Genomic DNA, 21,337 nt, shown 5'->3' with positions numbered 1-21,337 from the left:
ATAGTTGGTATCCTCGTCGCCAAAAGTGCCTTTACATCGCCGTGACGGGTATGTGACTGCGCAGTACTCTGAGGAAGGGATCGTTGCATAAGAATTTGTGATTAATTTTGAAGAGATTTTATTTTGACTAAGGAAATAACGTAGGTATAGGGAGAAAAGGCACAGATTTGAATCATCAATGCACTGTCATCTCTGAAAAGATTCGTATTCTCCGTTTTTCAATTTATTGCCTTATATGTTAAGTTAAACACCACAACATCTGTCACTGATAGCGTAGATCATCTTTTTAAAATTACCTCTGTAGTCTATTTGTCCAAACATTAATCTCCAGACATGATGTAGAGAGAAGAGAAAGAAAGAGATAAAATACAACATCTGTAAGATTTATGTAATTCACTAAGGAACTATAAGGGCTGACTGAGCTAATTACGCGCTTTTAACTCTTCAGGAATTTACTACAACATTTCATTCGTCTCGCTGTAATTATTTGAGAATGGAAACTGATTTCGCTGAACGTGAATATGTTTCGCTGTCGTAAAGCAAGGACTGTAATAAATGTAAATAAGACTTATTATTATATAAAACACATAAGTATTTATTCCGTGTATAGCACAATATAATACAGTAACTAAGTAACATTACAATCACTAACGCCCCTCCCAGGATTTTTTCCAACGGGGGTAAAAGACCGATATATAAAATTTTTCGTTTTATTTCCTATATGTATTAAGTTCAAAGTTATAACATTTATCATTGATAGCGTATATCGTCTTTCGCCGCTGTAGCCTATTAGTCAGAACATACATCTCCAGACATGATGTCGAGAGAATAGAAAGAAAGAGATGTGAACAGTAATGTGACTAATTTTGCTGCGCCCTGGATCGATCGATCATTGATTTACTCATACTCCCCCAGGCCCTCTGCCCCAGGTATTTTAGCTGCTGCGTTATATATATGGTTCCATGTCAGAAGAGCCACACAAAAGGGGCAAAGACAAAGGCCCGATTCAAAAGGGCCCTGCGTCAAACGGGCTCGATTCAAAATGGCCCGAATCAAAACGCCCCTCATAAATAGAACCCGAGTCAAGAGGTCTTGCGTCAAAAGACCCGGGTCAAAAGGTCTCCGCAACAAAAGGGTCCGAGTCAAAAGGGCTCTAATCAAAACACCCCTCATAAAAAGGGCCAGAGTCAAAAGGGGCACCGCGAAAGGGCCCGAATCAGAAGGCCCTGCGTCAAAAGGGCCCTTGTTAAAAGGGTCAGAGTTAAAAGGGACCGAATCAAAAGGACCCGGCTCGAAATATCTCCGCAGTAAATGGACCCGTGTCAAAAGGCTCTAATCAAAACGCCCCTCATAAAAAGGGCCCGAATCAAAAGAGGACCCGCTACAAAAGGACCCGAATCAGACGGCCCTGCGTCAAAAGGGCCCTGGTTAAAAGGGCCGGAGTCAAAAGGGGCCGAATCAAAACGCCCTTCATAAAAAGAGCCATGATCAAAAGGGTCCCACCACAAAAAGACCCGAGTCAAAAGGCCCTGCTTAAAACGGGCCCGGTCTAAATGGGCTTCGCTACAAAAGGACCCGAGTCAAAATGGCCCCACTCAAAAGGGCCCGGGTCAAAAGATCTCCGCATTTTTGCGTTACGTTACTATACTCAGTATTTTTGTGAAGACTGGTACGGAATGGCAACTAATATCACTAACAGAGGCAACTCTTGAGGGAAGTAACATTGGTAAAAATTAACATTTTACGAATGCAATCCACGAGACGTTAACTGCGCAAAGGTATGATGGAATTTCATTTACGGTGTAGAACATTAATGGTCTCAAAACAAAAGTTCAAACATAACACATCAACCACTTTTTGTTCATTTTATACATATTGTGATTATTATTATTATTATTATTATTATTATTATTATTATTATTATTATATTACTTTTATTATTATTGCCATCATTATTATTAATAATAATATACAAGGTCAATGGTAGCTCATGCCTTCAAACCAGTATACGCCACTGCTCGAAACTATGACCTCTACATTAACATCGGTCGTCTTTCGATAATTTTATGATACTCCCTCCCACTCTCCCAAGGTGTGCAAGGGTGTCTTACCCCTTCCCCCAAAGGATGAAAAGCAAACAATATTTTCGCGAACATAGACAGAGGAAGAGAGGGAGTGACACAGAACGCACACAGCTCGCTGTATAGCAGCAAGAGACCCATGGGTAACTATAGTTGCCCTCTCGTTACAAGGCGTTCAGTCAAGGCTTACGTATCAAGGTCAGTTCCGGCAGCTGAACACGGAGTTGACTGTTAGAAAACAGCAGCATACAACTTGTTCCTTCTCTTTACTTTTCACGAATATTTTTCACCTTCATGCGTACTGGTCATGTATTGCGTAGATTTACATGACATGCTGTGTCAAGTATATATTCCCAAAAAGATATGAGTACTCAAAAGGCAAAAACATGTAGCTATTTTTGTTTTCCTTTTTCAATTAGCCAGTGGAAGAATGTATGGTTGTTTCAACATCCTTCTTGTACTTTGCTTAGGACACTCCCTCTTTTTAGTTGAGCTTTTGGCTATGAATACCACCGCGACAAATCATGATTCTTATGATAGTGGCGTATTTTCGCCCGGAGAAATTACGGAAATAATTAATAATGTAGACCCCGATGCTTTTAAAACAGACGATGAATGTAGTTTGTAGGAAGATTCTAGCATCAATTTATGTGATACACATACCTCTTTTCATATAGCCTCGCTGCCTACACTAAATCATTTAACGCAGTTTATACACCAATGCCAAATTGTGACATTTGCTTTTCCTCCATCTATGCGTCTCTTTGTTACCGCCATATCATGATACATATGTCAAACATAGCACATCTGTCTCAAACAGTTGATGTGTCAAAAAAGATTTCACATTCTCATTTGTAGGAATATTTAAGCCTAAGTTGAAGTGTAAAATCTTAACCTTTTACATTTAAAACAATATTGTGTGATATGCAATATGGCAGAATTCAAGATGCCTTTCATGGTAACCACACTCCAAATCAATGCAGTTTTTGCAATAATACCATTTGTAACATTAATTTTTCCACCGTCCTAGTATGTCGTTATTATTGTTCTGTCTCAATACTTTTCACTAACCCTGTATACAAATTCACATATGTCTTCTCACAGCAAAATTAAACTGATCTTTTCCACAGAATATTCTTCATACTATACTTTGACCCAGGGGTGGAAATGGAATTTTAGAAGTAAGGGAAAAGTTAACAATAGATAAAGTTTGATTGGGCTATGTCACGAGAATACAAATTCGGAAAGACGAGAGTCAGGGGAGGACTGGCCAGGACCGTTAGGTAGCAATCACGGCCTAGGCCCTTTCAGAAAAAAATAATGAAACAATAAAGAAAGAAAGAGAAAGAGAGAAAAGCTAAAACAGAAGAAAGCTAAATAATTTGGTAGATCACTGTTATTATGCTGCCAACACACACACTCCTCTTCCATCCTTCCATCAATCAGTAAGTTATCTTTTTCAATAGAGTCCTTTTGTTACTGGATTTGTGGCTAGGTCCGTCTTTCACTATGGTCTTTTATTATCAAAAACTGTGATTTAGTTTGTACCTGGGGCCTTGGGCCTTTCTTTCAATATATTGGACAGTTGGGGCCTTCTTTCATCACATTGAGCAGTTGGGCCCCCTGGCCCTTTATTCATTATATTGGGCAGTTGGGGCCCTTCTTTCATTTCATTGAGCAGTTGCGACCCTAGAACATTTTTCATCATGTTGACCTCTTGGACCTGGGACCTTTTTTCATTATGTTGGGCAGTTGAAAGCCCTTTCATGTTGAAAACTGGGGCCTGGTTTGTAGCTGGGTCCATATTTAACTACAGGCTGATTGGTTCTTTATGGATATTAATACATCTTGTAGATCTATATTTGATAACTCAAAAACAGAAAACAGCGCATTTTTTATAAAAATATTTTCTATCAAAAACGTTTTGAAAATAACAGGAGAAAACAGTGAAAAATGCCAAGAAAGCGGGCATTTTCAACATAATGGTTGATTCTATCCAAGATGTTTCAGTGCTTAATCAGCTGGCTGTAGTAATTCTGTACGTTACAAACGGTCAAGTATTTGAGCGGCTGTTAGCAGTTGTTGTAAACAGAATTGGCATTTCTGGCGGGGGGACGAGGGAGACGCCCCCAATATTTTGAAGTACAAAATATTCAATATTTTATTCTAATTTAAGTTATTTACTAACGACAGAATAACATATAAATAATAATAATTATATTTATTTGTCATATTATATTCAGGCTGTGAAACGATTATAACAGAGTTCTTGGTAGAATGGTGACAAATGGAATTGAAGATAATCAACAGGTTGGGCTAGGTAGTACCATTTAAATAACTTTCTTTGATGTCCTCCCAAATTGTATATGCCAGAGACGCCAGTGGTAAACAGTGGCACTACAAGACAAGTAACTTATAATGAAATCAAAACAGTACTTTGTGCCAACAATGTTTTGATGTCTGATGTTGTAAGCTGCTCTTTTGATGGAGCTGCTAACTTAAGTGGATGCTATAAAGGAGTTAAAGCATTACTGGAGAAGGATAATACTGAAATAATTTTCACCCAATGCATGGTTCATGCTCTTAATTTGGTTATGACAAATTCGACTGAGTAGATCCCTGAAGCTGCAATCTTATTTGGTGTGGTTGAAACCAGTGCCGTGTTCTGTGTGAATATTACAAAAGAAAGGATGTTTGGAAGAAAATGATTGATGCAAGCCACGAGGGACATGACAGACTACGGAAAGTTCAACAAGTTGGTGCAACACGATGGTGGAGCAAAAACAATGAACTGAATGCGGTTGTCGACACTAACGAGTTTTGCTACGAAACATGAAGCCAAGACGAGGACGACTGTCTTTCAACATCAACATTTCTTTCATTTTTATTGTTCCTCAATGATGATGTACAGGAAAGGAATTTAATGCGAAATCAAAATTTCAAGGTAAACTTTGCTGAATAAATGGACCGAATTTAACACTGTAATGATGTACTCTGTGTTTCAGGACTTGTTTACAGGAACGGAGCCTGTTTGAAAATACCTGCAGTTTCATGGATTGGACTATCTTACAACCTGGAGACTTGTAGACAATTTGCAGCAGCAACTTCAGAAGAAAACAGAGGCAAAAGATGTCTGAGGTTTACGAAAATACAAAAATATTTTGTGTGAAAATAAATCAATAGCTTGCGCAATCTGGTATAGAGATAGCAATAGAAAAAGATTTTCCGCCAAGAAGAATCTTAAAGAAGAAGGAAATATCAGGAGAGCTTGCGGCAAATGAACTGGGAAAAAACTTCAATATAAGTAAAAATGATTTATTGAGAATAAAAAAAACTTCAACGAAAATTCTGAATATAGCTGTTACATGTGTCATTGATAGATTTCAGCAGCCAAAAGAACTCCAAATGCTGGATCCCAAGCACTTTTCAGAAATCGGGAAGAATGGTGTGTCTGCAGGAGATTTAAGAGTTCTTGCGAAAAAAAAAACTAAATATAAAACAGGAGGAAATATACAAAAAGCTCCATCAGTTCTTTGTCGTGTATTCTGTCACAAAACGTTCTGGTTTTCGATGATCCTGAAGAGAATGATGCCCCTGAATCCGTAGAAGATGATGATGATGATGCATCTGAGCATGCTATGGGAGATGGAACATTTTGGACGGGATTCACGGCAAGAGTGATAATGATGCTGCAAACACCTTGTGTAAAAATTGTTTGTCACGTGCAGGGAAGATTTTCTACCAATTTCTGTCAGTCTAGTCGTTTTAATAATTTATACATTGCATACTAACATGCGTTGTCTCTATCATGCACACAAGTGACATGTGAAAGGTGCTTCTCAAAGTTAAAGTTAGAGAGTAAACAAATCTCAGAGATAAGTTAATTTGTGTGAAGACATTTTGGACACATTTTTACTTATGAAAATGGAAAGAGACATGCTAAATTTAGTATCTGTGAAAGAAGTTACTCAGGAACTCTGCCATTCATAATCTGAACTGAAAAGAAGTTTAACGTTTTAAAATTATTTGTTGCATTTTCAAGATGACGTTTATGGGCTGCTCGTCGAAACTAAGGCGCGTCCTTTTCAGTGTTTTACTCCGCGTCTATGTTATACAGACGTACAATTAGGAACGGGGCAGATATCCCTAGGACCAACAGCAGTGTTCTCAGCGGAATCTTTCGACGTACCAGGTGCTGGGGAAGCTGTGTTCTGAGCGAAGTCGTTCGACGAGTCAGGTGTTGGGGAAGCTGTGTTCTGAATAGATTCCAGCAGCGGTTCAGATGTTGAAGGAAAGCTAGGCACATCAACGTCAGCAGAAGATCCAATAGAGGAAGTGGTGAGCAATTGGGACACGTTGTTGTTCCTACATATCTCGTACGCTACATGCCTTCAGCAACTGCTGTGATTTCCTCCGTTGGCAGTCTGTTCCCTTCCACTGTGACTTATAAAGGCAGAAGGTCTACGTCCATAAACACATGTGGATTGTACGGGAATATACCTTGTCGAAAACCACAAGTGGCCGTATTGGCGTCGTATGGTATAGTACCCTACTCAAATCGTCATGAGGTATTTTGGTTCTCTGTACAATTTTAAGGAGCCATTTTGCCCCAATCCCGATATAACTTTCAAAAACCCTTTATCTGTTATCCACCATCTTCCACAAGGAAATCATCATGATTGTTTGATGGCCAAACCTTTCTCACAATCTATGTATGTAACAGGTTTTATTAAAGTAATAATCTTTTTCAGCAACAGGTATAATATTCACTACAAACCTTTTATCGACGTACCATGAAACTGGGTTTCTAATGAAAATGGAAGCTAATTAGTAATCCCACTATTATTTCTGATATCGGATGTTTGTGAACGTCAGTTTACATGTTGAAAAGTATAATAGTAAATGGGGGTACGTTAATTTTAACAATTGCAAATTGAACAGATGATAGTTCGAAATCTTACCAGATTTCTCTGTAATTACAGGGCTGAAGAAGAGAGAGTTGTTACTGAAAACAAAATAAAAATTGTTTCTGAAATGGATAAGAAGGTAAGGGCATTGTTATACGAGATTAACAAAGCAGAAATTACATTTAGACCACTGAAACTCTACCAAAGATTTCTGTATCTACTTAGTCCAATGGACTGGAGAGTTCTTCACGATAACATTAATAGAAAAGAAACAGAAACCGGTACCATATATTACGAGTTTACTTCCGTTATTGATGCCCATAATGAGCAAGAAGACAAGCGAAATGAGATCACTGACATATACATGCAATTAAAGGAGTATGAAGAAGACACAAAATCCCCAGGTAAGTGGTAAAAGATTGTAACAAAAATTTCACAGAACAATCCTTGTTTTGTGTTAATTTCCAGTTAAAAGATCCTTCCAGCAAGGTCGAGTCTGATAAACATGGAAGGCACGTCTGACACAATCTTGTGAAATCTTAAGCGGACCTTAAGAAAGTATGTAATGGTAAATGTGCGGATTATATATGATGTTTCCACTTAATTTCTTTTACTTCAACAAAATAATTTATATATACTCACTGACAAAAATAAAATTTAATCACCTGGAAGAAATAGTTCGATATCAATATAATTTTGTGCACGTGTATAACATCAGTGGGTATATAAATGTTTGAATTTGCGATGTTTTGTGATGGCTAGAACGGCCAATAGAGTACATTGCTGCTGTCCCCACGTGACCGTGTAATCAGACCTCATAGGGCATATAAGGAGCGTGCGCAATGTCAGATGGTTCATTACCGATGGTCGTTCTACAACCGGAAAGCAGAGAGAAGACTGTAGTAACAGAGAGATCCTGTCACAGCAGCTATTGCCTTACGAAAAAAGTCTTTTGTAGCAAGACGTCACCGATACCAGCAAGAATGTCGAAGTATGCCGGTGATGAAGCACAAAATATTAGTCTAGCTGGACAGGCCAAGTAGCAGAAAAGAAGAGAAATACTACCCTTGAGACCTAATGATTCCAATAAAGGGGCCATCACAAAAGAAAATAGTTAGCGTGCATCAATATAACGAATAAAGATCACACAGGCTGCTACACATACCTGGCTTCTCAAGCGGAATAGCATTGATTTCTGTCAGTCTAATTCCTTATTGTGGAACAAGAATTCCTCTGTTCATATAGGTTGAAAAGACTTTCCCAACAGTTGACTGACAGAGACGCCGTATTTTCCCCTGTAACCGCTTTAGAGACAAAAAGCAAATAATTTAAACATATCGGCTCTTATCAGGACCACCAAGCAAAACCTGTCATCTGGTTGTTATCAATGATAACCCTGGATCCAAACCCTTGCACCAACAGTAATGATCCAGAAGAAGATGCTAAGAAACAAGAAAAAAGCAAGAAGAAAGAAGACATCAGGACCAGAGGACAGACACAGCACTATGCAGATATCAGACTTCCACGACGACCACAAGCCAGGCAGAAGAGACATAAATCCAGCTTGTCCAGTGACTCAGAGGATGATCAACAACCAAATCAATCAAAAAATTCTGGAGGATGCAAGAGAAGAGTGAGAAAGATGATATCAGACATCAATTTACACGATACGCAAAAAGAATAAAAGCATAACAAATTAAGAACACAAACCTTTCTGTTCTAAATTAGATCGTACCAAATTTAGAGAGTGACTTACCCACTTTCAAGTTCTAATAAAAAAATCTCACCCAATCTTCATGTTAAAAGTAACATGTTTGATTTCCTAGAAGAGCGTTTCGTTTTATCCATTTAATTTTCTGAGGGCCACTCTTCAACACTCTTTCAAATGTACTTTCCAAAACAAACGGCAAGGCCCAGTAGCATACGCAGGAATTTATTTCGGAGGAGTCCAAACTCAATATGAGGGTATTTTATATTAAAATTCCTAAAATTGCCCCTAAGATTAGGCTAAATTTACACAAAAGTCGAAGTTTCATAGGGGGTTCGAACCCCCAGGACTCATCTTCTGTGTACATCCCTGGCAGGGCCCTACATTTGAGATAAATCATCGATAAGGGCTTGGAGAACAAGTAGAATACGAAATCAGCAGATATATAGAATTTCCAGATTTCAATCATAAGAATATTCAACCAGCAACCAAACCATCAGAGGAAAATACCGCCCCTTTGCAAGCCATACCCACACCACTACTCAACAGGGACCCAAACAAAGAATGGACAACCATAACCTAAAAAGCTCCGACTGTTATAAGGACCACGAGAAATCTCTAATGCCCGAGATCTATCTATACATATGTCATCAAGCGGATGCCAACCATCACCATAATAGAAGAGATTCGCTAAGAACTAGACAAGGAAAGAAACTATACGAACGTCACTCGCTCTTTGTCAGACGTAGGACCCCTTCCATTGGTCAGACTTTTCTCCAGAAACCCGGACACCGTAAGTGGATTAATAACATATGGAATTACTATTCAGAACAAAAAATACAGAGTTCAAGCATTGAAAGGCAGCCCTCATACACCCCAAGTTCGAACTGTTTCCAATATGGTCACAAGAATTTTTGTCAGAACCAACGCATATGTTCCAGGTGCGGGGGGCACACACAGAGACACGCAACCCACATATAGACCGCCATGTCAAGATGATAGGTCACAGGATATGCGGAAGTAATTGCCGAACAGACCTAGACAAAAAAGATGTCCGACATCTCAATTCAACCAGCCATGCACACTGAAAGCAGGAATACCTCCTCCTCAAGAAGACGACATAATCCCACAACAAGAAGAAAGCACGTAGGAATGACAATCCAGCAATAAAACCGAAGAACTCATACATACAAAGAGTAATACACGACATTTTGAAATGGATGCCATCCATCCTCACTTTAACAATCCAAACAACCTGCCCTTACGCAAGCAATAAAGAAAGCATCCAACACCATCTCTCATATCCAACTAAATACAGTCACTACAAAGTTACTCAGAAACAAATAACACACAAAACATACATGTTATTTTTATAAGTAACCCACAGAACTAGCGACGTACCTCATCCACAAAGAAGAAGCCAATCACACAAAGAAGAAGAGCACAGTAGCAGACAAAGAGACTAATCTCTTAAGGAGGAGTACCAGTAGCAATGAGGAAAAGCAAAAAGAAAGAACACCAGAAGAAGCGTTTCTTTAGCCATCACTGAAGGTGGACACACCTGAAACCTTACGGTGTTAACTAAGATGTTGTCACACTGGTAACAACGATCTTACAGCATAGTCTTTTCAGGTAATCCTGCTATTAGAAATAATATGATCACTAGAATCGAGGGACACGTGACCGGGGCGTGTTTCATTCGCTGAGACTCAACTGCGATTTCATGTTGCAAGTCCTTGCCAGTATGCTCATAAAACTCTCATTTAATTACATAGTTTGAAAATATAATGTCGGTGAGGTGGAACACAAACTTGAGAAAACGAGAAAAATGGGAAGAATTAGACAAGGAAATCAAAATTGATGATGTAAGTTAGATTTTTATATATATATATATATATATATATATATATATATATATATATATATATATATATATATATATATATATATGAAAATTTATTTTAATTGAAGAGCTTCTGCGTGATAAAAAGAACATTATTCAATGCGAATCAATCCCTTAAGCGGAAATGTTACAAAATTATATAGACATATATTATTTAGTATGCGAACGAAGAATGAAGTTCAGGGAATTCATAACAGCATTTTGTAACCAAGCAGATTTTGAGGTATTTTATAGAACGACGTAACAAGAACACAGAAGTTAAGAATGTAACTTTCTAAAGACGAGTAACGGATATCAGAAATGAGCTTAAACACTGGCACACAATACCTTATTCGAACAATTCTTCAGGAAATAATGGAAATCAATCATCATCTTTTTTCTTGTACCTTAATCTTACCTTTGTCCTGATTCAATGCAGTTTATTGTACTCGCTCTTTTGTCGTAAGTGATAAGTGCCAATGAACTTGCATCCCCCACTCACAGTGCGGATTGAGTATGACATCACAGTTAAATATTCCATCAAGGTTTGATAATCTCAGTCTCTGTGAAGCAAGTAACCCTAGAAATGGATGTATATGAATATAAAGCATGAAATTTGGCTGAGGCTGTTGTTTGTAACATGTTAATGTAACAGTCAATAACTGAGTTTCCAGTGAGTATGACAACAGTCAACTCATTCAAATGGAAAGAAGTCAGACGTCAATGTGCCCATGAGGATTTTCGGATTGAATAAATTCTTGTTTTATAATCCATTCACGCAACACTGTATTCATCTTATCATTCACAAACTTGAACTCACGATCAAGATGATGTAATGCAACTGTAGTTGTACAGGCACCTTGTCGAGGTAGAGATTTGACTGAATGTTCCGAACTACAAATATTTTCTGTCCCTCAGTTTACGTGAAACTGGTGTCTTTATTGTTTATTTATGCTCGCAATCAGAATACTCACTCACTGATATCTCGTATTTGAAGATAGAACCACTCAAGTCACCAATAATATTTGCGGATGACGTACAAACTCTCACAATGTTTGAATATGTTGAAGTGTCTGAATGAGCTCCATAACAAAATAGATTTTAGCTCTTTCCAAGACCACCAAGACGCCGCGATTCAGAAAGAAAACATCAACAAAGAGGACAAGAAGTAATGGCAACGCAACAAAAGAACATACCAGTGCTGAAAGAACAGCACTTCGCAGACAGGAGAAGGACAGTCGCACAAGAACCTACACCACTACAAGAAGCAGAAGGCTACCTGGGAAGCCTGCCTGTAAAAATATTGGAGTCAGCAGGAGATTCCCAACCATAAAAGATATCGAAGCCATACTAGCTATACCAAAACTGACCCCTGAAAGTGTACATATCATGCCATATGGTAACTTCAGAAAGCGCGTCTACTTCACTTCAGCAGCGTCCAGAGAGACGTTTATCCGCATCCTTCACGACACTGACTTATGTCTAAAAACGACTGAAAGTAGAAAATGAATCATTTAAAGAACATACTAGAGTTAAAAAATAAATCGTACTAAAAAGTAAAGATCAACACAAATCGTACTAAAAAGTAAAACTTAATTTTGTTGTCAAGAAAATCACTTCTAAAATATCTATTTATGCATGACTAAAAAGAGAGCCAATAGGGAACACTCCCATAGACAATCAACTTATAAGATATTCAATACTCATGTAATATACTTAAATTTATCTCAATTTATATCAATAATAAAAAGGAATGTTATATTATCATAGTATTATGTAGTATATGAAAATACGTATCTATAAATTATTTTATGTACCAAAAATAAAACCAGGTCAATGACGCGGTACTGTGTTATATAAAAATAAACCTAAATTTAATATTTCAAATATTAAATGAATGAATTACATACGAATAAAATTTAAGTAATATAGTGCAGAATGTTATTTCATATTACGAAATGTTATATGGAGCTAAAGTGTATCATAATATTGTGTACATATTATATACTAATAATTAAAGTAATATTATAGTATAATATTACCTCAGATTTAAAGAATTCAAAAATTCTGTATGAGAGCGCTCCCCATACTTTTTTATTTTAGTTATGCATAAATAGATTTTTTAAAGTAATTTTCTTGACGGCAAAATTATTTCTTCTTACGTTTTTATTACCATTTGTTTGTCTACTTTTTAATGCCATTTGTTTTATATTTTAAGGAAAATTTGTTTTTAAAAATAGCTTTTAAGTTTATTTTATATCTATTTCTTTAATTACATACTTTTAAAATATAAATTCATAAATGTAAATTTACTGTCTTGTTACAATGGTTTTCAACTATCCAAAATCATGTAAGTACTATTATTTTTGTTTATATATGCATATCCACGTAAGTAAACATTACTGATTGTATTTAAACGACTCTTTGTTTCAATTATTCTTTTTTAATTGTAATTTTCCCAATTTCTTTTTAAAATTTTAGTCCTATATTTCACGGAACCAAGCCAACTAATTGAAATATTTAACAATATGGAAATGTGGAACGTTTCGTTAACTGAAAATGTCAGCGAATTAGAGCAAATACTGTCTCATACACAAAAGCGAACTGCTTTGTTAAAAGTAAGTCTAGTTTTTAATTCAATTAATAATTAGTATTTACGAAAAGTTCCGTTTTATAGACATAATTTTGATTTTATTCTAGAATGTGCTCTTTTCCGCCTTGACTGCTGTTGTCCCGATGTTTTACTCGAAATAATTCTAATGATATGAAATACAGAAATACTTGAACCAATTGTTTATTTTTCTAGATTTCAAATAAAAAATATCAAGAACATGCTGCTAACGAATAGAATAATGGTAAAGAAGTTGACTAAGTGCACAGTGCAAAATACACCAGGAGTTTCTCGAAAATTGGTTTGATTTGAAATTCTGCTATGTTTAAACTTACATGAAGTTATTCTCAAAATGATACGAGTTTTACACTAGAATTCCCAAGGGGACACAAATGTTCCTTGTAGCCAAATTTTGTGACATATATTTTTTTCTTACCAGACACCCAAGATCACCTAACGTTCTCTGCATTATTGACCAGCCTACAGCAAGCCATCTTACTCCAGCAATATCACTTTCACTTATTTTTTCTGTTTTTATCTATTTTGACAACAAAATAAACTACTCTATGGTATATCTGTACCCACCTTGGATAACTAGGTTACCATATTTGTTTGTAGTGTATTAATTTTATTTAACTACAAATTAAGAATACTGTAGCAATATGCTTTTAATTAATATCTGGATTTGATGCACCATAATCCATTGTGATGGAAACAGAAGAAACAACATTGTCGTCTCTTTTAAGCATATAGCTGCTCCAAATGACACATTCTTTGTACTTTTACGCCAAAAATTACGTGTGCAATGCAAATGACGGTGTGTCAGTATGTATCGTTGTGTCTATTTATGTAGAGGTAAATATCATTTGAGTAACCTGAATAAAGTGAACAGACACTTGCAAGGAGTGCGCAGGAGTGCAACATGAAAATATTTGGCGAAATGAGTATTGTTCTAACCTACAAATCAATTGGTCCATTTTCTAGTCTCCATGAAGTAATTTTTCTTTCCCTTTTCGTCAAAGAAATAGCTGTAAAATATACTATTATAGTTTCAAACCTAGTTTCATTCTCATAGATTTTCTTTTTTTTTTATTTTTTTGATAACATAGTAATGTGAGGCAAAAAGTATGATTCTAGATTAAAAGTAAGGGTGTTCTAGATTTGTCAGCCGTTAATAAAATATAGAAATGGGCTTACATCCAAAATCTAATAACAGGTAATTGGAAAGATCGTAGCGAGTTTCTATCATTTCACTCAACCTTATTTTTGCGTCTGTGTCCATCCGTAGTCTGTCTATTTCACCATAACTCCCATAAAGCTTATTCGATTTTAATGAAACTTAGTACATTCCTTTCTCTAATCTTTCAAAACAACCTTATTGTTTGATGTTGAAAGAATCCGTTAATAATAAAGAAACAAAACGGAATAAAATTCGCCGCTTTTTGCAAGTTTTAGCATATAGAAAATCATTTTCTGATAAGAACAACATTAACATTATTTGAATTCTATAAAACGTAATGCATATATTCATTAGGATACCTCAATTCTACAGTATCACAATTTTTTTAGGGTTCTACAATAGTAATTATGCAACTGACACAGACGGGTAAGGCACACCCAAAGTACCTTAATGTCAAATACCACAGTCATCATATGATGTATTTCGAACAAAAATGAAAATGAAATCTTTCAGTTTTACGTCCCACAGATATGCCGGTTAGGCTAAAGGAGACAGTGATGATCACAAATGAATGAAAGCGTGGAATGAAGAAAGTGGGACTAAACGGCAGAACTCCGAGAAAACTCGCGCACATGATGTTTGTCCATCACAAAGTTCACTTGGCGCGAGCTGGGACCGAACCAGGGACCCCATACACCAGATGTGAACGCTCTACCATTAAAGAAAAGTTAACTGATTTACTGAACGTTCCTCAGTAACTTGTTTTTACCTAATTATCTCTGTTTTACTTCATTTTACATGTTTTTCCAGTAACAAATTACGCTAGAAACATGAACACACAAGCATTCAGGACAATTAAAATTCCAAAGGGTCTTCCACCAGGAATCGGGTCCGGATCCTGTACACCTGTTAACCACTAGACCAGCGGGGACCACTGATCCACCGGTCCTGTATTTCGAACAAGTAGAAAGAAAAGTTACAAGTAATTGAAAATTTGCTTATTTTCAAATTACCTTATTTAGAAAACGTTTTTAAATAAGTATCACATCCAATCACTGCAATTAGTGAAATTTTAATTTTGTAAGTCAAATCAGATTTTATGTTCGGCATGTAATATTGCCTTAGTGCAGATTGATATGTTCTTCGCAAATACGAGATGCGGAGCTGTAGGAACTTTGTGTATCGATTCGAACTATTGATTTGCCAAAGATTTTGGGATACAAAGAAGATATGTTAATCCTAATTCAAGATGCATTTGGATTGTGTGCTTTTACCCGGGGTCGCTCCAGAGAGATCCATTTTTGATGGGAGGGATTTCTGGCGGGATTTTTCCTGAAATTATCCCGCTTTTTCCTCTTCAAGTACGTTATGAGCGCCAATACCTAGCAGCAATGGAAAGCTTGTTTTATGCTTAAAAGAATGAACTATAAACTAAGACTTTTGGATGAACGGTGTTGATTCAATAGCTATTTTACTGCGAGTCTACGATTTTATTTATACTAACAGGGTTAATGGGCCCTAGGGACTTACTCCGTTGTCTATGGCACCTATTTTTGTGCATGAACATATCTTTGTTATGTTTAGCGAATGGACTAGATTTGACTCGGTGCTCGGATGACACGTTCATGTTCATTCTTTGTTAGATTGTTAGTAGCTTGGCAGGTATATGGGATTTTGCCAGTTTTGAGGGCTATGATGGATAGTGGAAGTTATTTGCTGACCATACAAGGAAAAAGGAGAGTTAGTAATAACAGGATGACTTGAATCACTTATTGGTAAAGGTAAAGGTAACGGTAGGGTATTAGAGGGCTGATCGTAAAAGAAGTAAATTACTTGCGTTAATTCAATACAATCTCTCTCTTTCCATTAGATCATGGGAACTTTCAATATGTGGAGATGCTCTTGGAGCGCCTGCACAGTTTGAAAACTTTCTAATCTCAGGTTTTGCAAAAAAAAAAAAAAAAAGTCCTAGATAAAGATAATGAACCTTTTGTTTCTCTGACTTTTGCAAAAGTACTTGTTTAGTTGTTCTTAATTTCCGTAAAAGGTAAGAATAAATATGCTTCTCTCATCCTGCTGAATATGATAACCTCAAACCCTGCCATGTAGATCGGGAACTTTGAGCGACTTAATGATAGTAATTTGCTTTTTCCCTTCCTATAAGTAAAACTATCCAATTGATTCTGATTTTTTAATTGAAGAATTAATTTCAATGCAACATCCTATAAATACATATGGAGTAATTCCTTCTTTTCTCAACTGTTCACGACTGACGTAGGGCCTAATGATTGAACAGTATATAAAACGATCGGGGTCCTCAGTTATTCGTCCCGAGAATTTCGTTAAGTGTGGAATATTAAACGGTATTTTAGACCCTGTTCGGCCATGTTTTCTGTGTTCTCGATATAAGTGTTCTTGCCAGATCTTGCAACATAGGCCTAAGTTCCTGCCAGACAATTAATTTAATGCCTACATTTAAAAAAGAGAGAGAAAAAAGTATAGTCTACAACACGTGCCTTAAAAGTTTAAGTTCATTTTCTGATTAATTAAAGCAGCGTCTAGTAGGAGAGTGCCCATCTCAATCGGTTCGGATTGAGTCCGACGATTCTACTAATTATGTAAACATATTCTGATAAGGCAGATTTGGTAGAGCAATAATGTACACGGAATTTCAGTTTTCTCCCATAACCGATTTATCATAAAACTTCACTGTGTTGCAGTATAGTACAATAGTGATCTGGAGACCAAAAACACAATCCCTTAGTTTGGTTGTTGGTGATCAGGGTTTGTTCTTACCTGTAGCAGCTGGAGAGAGGTCAGGATCTTCTCCTGCCTGTAACAACTGGAGAAGGGGATAGGGTGTCTATGCTCGAAGCAGCCTGGAGAAAGACTCTCAGTTCGGCGACAGAAAAACTGGGATTCTCTCCTGCCTGTTGCAGCTGGAGAGAGTTAAGAATTCCCTCCTGTCTGTTGTAGCTGAAGAGAGATAAAGAGTTTTCTCCAGACCGTAGCAGCTGGAGAAAGATAATATAAGGTGACCAGTCAAGAGCCGGCTGATGCCCGAAGATTATGCGGCTCCTTATATATCGTATCCTCCTGGGTCCTCTTAAAATCTCAAGGTGGTGATGACATTCGTCCTTTCTTAGATCACCTTTGATGATGATACTTGTCTGCTTGCTTGTAGTAAAAGCACGTTGTTTTGTTGACAAATATGAAGTACGTGTAGGATGCACCAATATATACCGTACACTGGGGTTATTGGAAAATATGGGGCTACTTGGAAAACACATTTTTGTGTTATATGTGAGAGAACTATGGCAAATACATCGTTTTCTTCCAGACCAATGAAAAGTAGACACCTAAAAGAAACAATATGGATGGTCATAAGTGCTGTGTCTTATTTATACACTGGTCTAAATATTCTCACAGCAATTGATACTTTTTTTGTTTTCTGTAAATTGTCCCTGTGTTTCCGTAATGAAAAGTGATTTTTACCTGGTTGTGCTAAATATAATTGTTTTCAGAGGTTTTCCAATGAGACGAATTAGTTTTAGATTTCCACTTCCTTTCGGGACCATCTATGGCGTTTTTTATTTCCCTCCGTTTTACTACTGAAAATGGTGATACTGATCAAGGGATAGACAACGATCACATTATTGAAGTTTTGCCTGAACCTACCTACAACAGCAGAGAACAAGTTGTTTTTCCACATGAATTTGCAGCAAAGAATTTCAATATGTAAATTTTTGTCCTTATCATACCATGCTACATTATTATTATTATAACAGTACCATATTATATTTTTGCAAAGGGTTAACGTAAATGTACACTTGTAAAAATAGTACCAGGTAATTTTGTAAACCAATGTAAGGCAATTACTGAACAAATACATACATAAATTTCATAAAAATTATGTAGTGCATGTTTCAGTGTCTTAAAGAAGTCTCAAGAGCTTAGCGTGTATTGGCATTTCCCAAACTTCCCCTTGCATTGTTTGAAAAGCTACCGTCTATAAAAGCATATTGCAAAAACATTTTTTACTGGTTTTGTAGGCCTTCAGGAAGAAAAACTTACCACTGTAGTTAGTTTAGATTCCATAAAATTTTAAATGGAACCCCAAATTTTGTATAGCACATTTGGATTCTCCAGAAAAGGTGACAGTGATTTGACCCAAAATTGAAAACAGTGCCTTTACGGATCGCACTTGAATCGACACACACACACACACAAGGGGGAGGCAAAACGTTATGGAAATATAGTATTACAGTATCGTACTCTGTGGCCATACGGTTAGCGTACTGAGCTGTGGAATCAGAGATCGTGAGTTCGATTCCCGCGCAGAGTAAAAATTTTTTATGTGAGTTTTTATACCCAAATAATGAATTCAAACATTTTAAATTCGATAAAAATAATGTTTTTGTCCATATTTATTAATTTGCAAGAAAATAGAAATAGTGACAAAAATGGTTTATTTTTGTTATAAGTAACCCTAATAACCCTATTACTAAGAACTACTTCATAAAGGTAGTTTGCAAATCAATTATCGAAATTTGTATCCTATGTAACTTCAAAAAAGCAACAATTGAAATTAAAACTTATGGAATTTATTTGAGGAAATAAAAGAAAAAGCATTGCCTCGAACGGGGATAGAACTCAGAACCTTTGACTCCCCCATTTAGTACGTTAACCGTACGGCCACAGAGCACGGGACTGACAATTCGCATTTTCGTAATGTTTAGCTGCACCATCTTTTTTAGTGTGTCGATTCAAACGCTATCTGCGAAGACATTCTTTTCAATTTTGGATCAAATCACTGTTACTATTTCTCGAGAATTCAAATGTGATATAGGGGTCGCGGTGGCTCAGTGGTAGAGCGTTCACCTCTGGTGCTTGGGGTTCCGGGTTCGATCCCAGCCCCCGCCAAGTGAACTTTGTGGTGGACAAACACCGTGTGCGTGGGTTTTCTCGGGGTTATCCCGTTTCCTCCCACTTTCTTCATTCCACCATTCCATTCATCACTCATCATCACCGTCTCCTTTAGCCTAATCGGCATAACCGTGGGACGTTAAGCTCAAAGATTTCATTTCATTTTTTCAAATGTGATATAAGAAATAGGTTCCCATTTAAAATTTTAAAGTTACCCCCCGTGCCCCCGAAGGGGATGGGGATAGGGAGTTGTGTTTGGTATCATTGGATAGATTTTTCAAAACTATTTAACACGTGTTATTTTTGTTTTGCTACTTTGCGAGATATTGGACCGTTCCGAGACTTTTTCCGCACCCTGTATGTAAGTAAAATGGGCAAATAAGGTAAGAATATAATTTTTAGTACTTTTCTACTACATGTTTTCATACATGTCTCCTCTCTGTCGTCTAAGCGTGTCCCGATATTTTACTTTAAAAAATTGTCAAGTCTACTAGTACTAATAATCCTAACTTATCATATTAGTAGATAAGAACACATGAGATAGTTAATTTGTAGAGTCATCCATAAAAGTTGTACACTTGTACTTCACCCAACCTTCAGTTGGGGCGCTCAGTGCACAAAAAATTCAAGTTCACTTTTTGATAATTTTGGAAATATCTCATCTTTAAGATCACTACCGAAAGCTCTTTTCCGTACCTAAAAGATTAATGTCCAGAAATTGTAAGTAACTCTTATAATACGAAGCAAAGAGTACAAATTTTACAAACTTACTTACGCACAACTAGGGTAATTGAACTTGAATTCCTTGTATTCTGGACGCCTCAATTGATTCTTTGCGTCATTTGAAGGAATGATCGCCTGAGTAAGAATCAACATTAAAGTCTTGTTCAATGTGGGTACTATATATCATGTCTGAGCAGATAATCTTTTCTATTTTATTTCAATTTTTCTACTTTAAAGGAACGACTAGAAAATGAAGTAGATAAGATAAAAGACGAGATTTTAAACTTGCAAGATCGTATAACTTGGAATGACAAAAGAAGGCAGGAGCTAGAAGTCTTATATGGGTCAGTACATTTCAATATTTTGTGTTAGGTTTTAGAAACTTAATAATTAAGTTTTACTTGTAATACGGTATATTCTCCAACAAGTTTGTCATTATTTAACTTCACGTGGTTAAACAAAAGAAAAACTACACCACATGTAGATTATTAAACGCAAGAGATATAAATTTATTTCAGTGATGATTATCATTACTTCAAAGTAGTCAATGTCTTGTTTTGGAGCTACATATGGGAGTAAATTCAACAAAAAATACGTGCAATCTGAGCGCTTGGAAATCAGAAATGTTCGACTAATAAAATCAAACTGCTCTGTGAGAGCCAGTTCTTGTACCTATATGTATTGTCTGCGAAAATCGTTTCTCCTTCACTTAAATGAGCGACTATTTTGACCTTCAGAGTGCATTTTGAAACATGTAATAGTTTGTTTCTTTCATGACAGAATGGTTTTGTTTCGATGTTACATATAGTTAGAGTTTAGTGGTAAATGTTCCATCAGAAAACCCAATATTCAGCTTTAAATGCTTTTAGATTCTCAATAACGCAAAATTTAGTATGGATGTAGAATCATATTAGATCGTCTTAAAAGTATTAAACCCTTACGAACGAGATGGCATAAGTGTCCGAAATCTTAACATATATGAGTCGCAGCGAGTCAGGTTAACACCATTTAACGGCTGGCAGTTCAAACTATTAGATGTGGAAGAAATTTTTGAATTCTTATAATCAGACTTAAGGTATTGCGCTGTGAAGATAGTAAACTTTCGGAAAAACTGCACTTATTTTATAATTTTATTTCGATAAAAACGCAAATGCTGCACAGGCCCATGAAGAGATTTATGGTTAAGTCGAATAGGTCGAAATTAGCTTGTATTGAGAAAGCACACAACAGCAAAAGAGGCAACACTAATTCGTGTGAGCCAACTCGATATCTCAAATTACATTCCGCGATATTTAGGATTTTGTGTCGTGTTGTGAGTG

General features: G+C 36.5%; 1 protein-coding gene across 4 annotated transcripts in view; it reads left to right on the top strand.

The window, feature by feature from the left end:
* LOC145688259 (cilia- and flagella-associated protein 100-like) overlaps window positions 1-21,337 on the top strand; it is a 288,731-nt gene that overhangs the window by 221,478 nt on the left and 45,916 nt on the right. For all 4 annotated transcript variants that reach the window (XM_081762229.1, XM_081762227.1, XM_081762228.1 and 1 more), the window contains 3 exons: window positions 7,064-7,392; window positions 13,060-13,196; window positions 20,256-20,362. In XM_081762229.1, coding sequence (XP_081618355.1) covers window positions 7,064-7,392; window positions 13,060-13,196; window positions 20,256-20,362 — 573 coding nt within the window. The remainder of the gene's footprint in view (window positions 1-7,063; window positions 7,393-13,059; window positions 13,197-20,255; window positions 20,363-21,337) is intronic.

The sequence above is a fragment of the Thermobia domestica genome, chromosome 6, assembly GCF_964235325.1.
Source record: "Thermobia domestica chromosome 6, izTheDome1.hap1.1, whole genome shotgun sequence".
Lineage (NCBI taxonomy): Eukaryota > Metazoa > Arthropoda > Insecta > Zygentoma > Lepismatidae > Thermobia > Thermobia domestica.
This window is presented reverse-complemented; position numbering and strand designations above follow the sequence as displayed.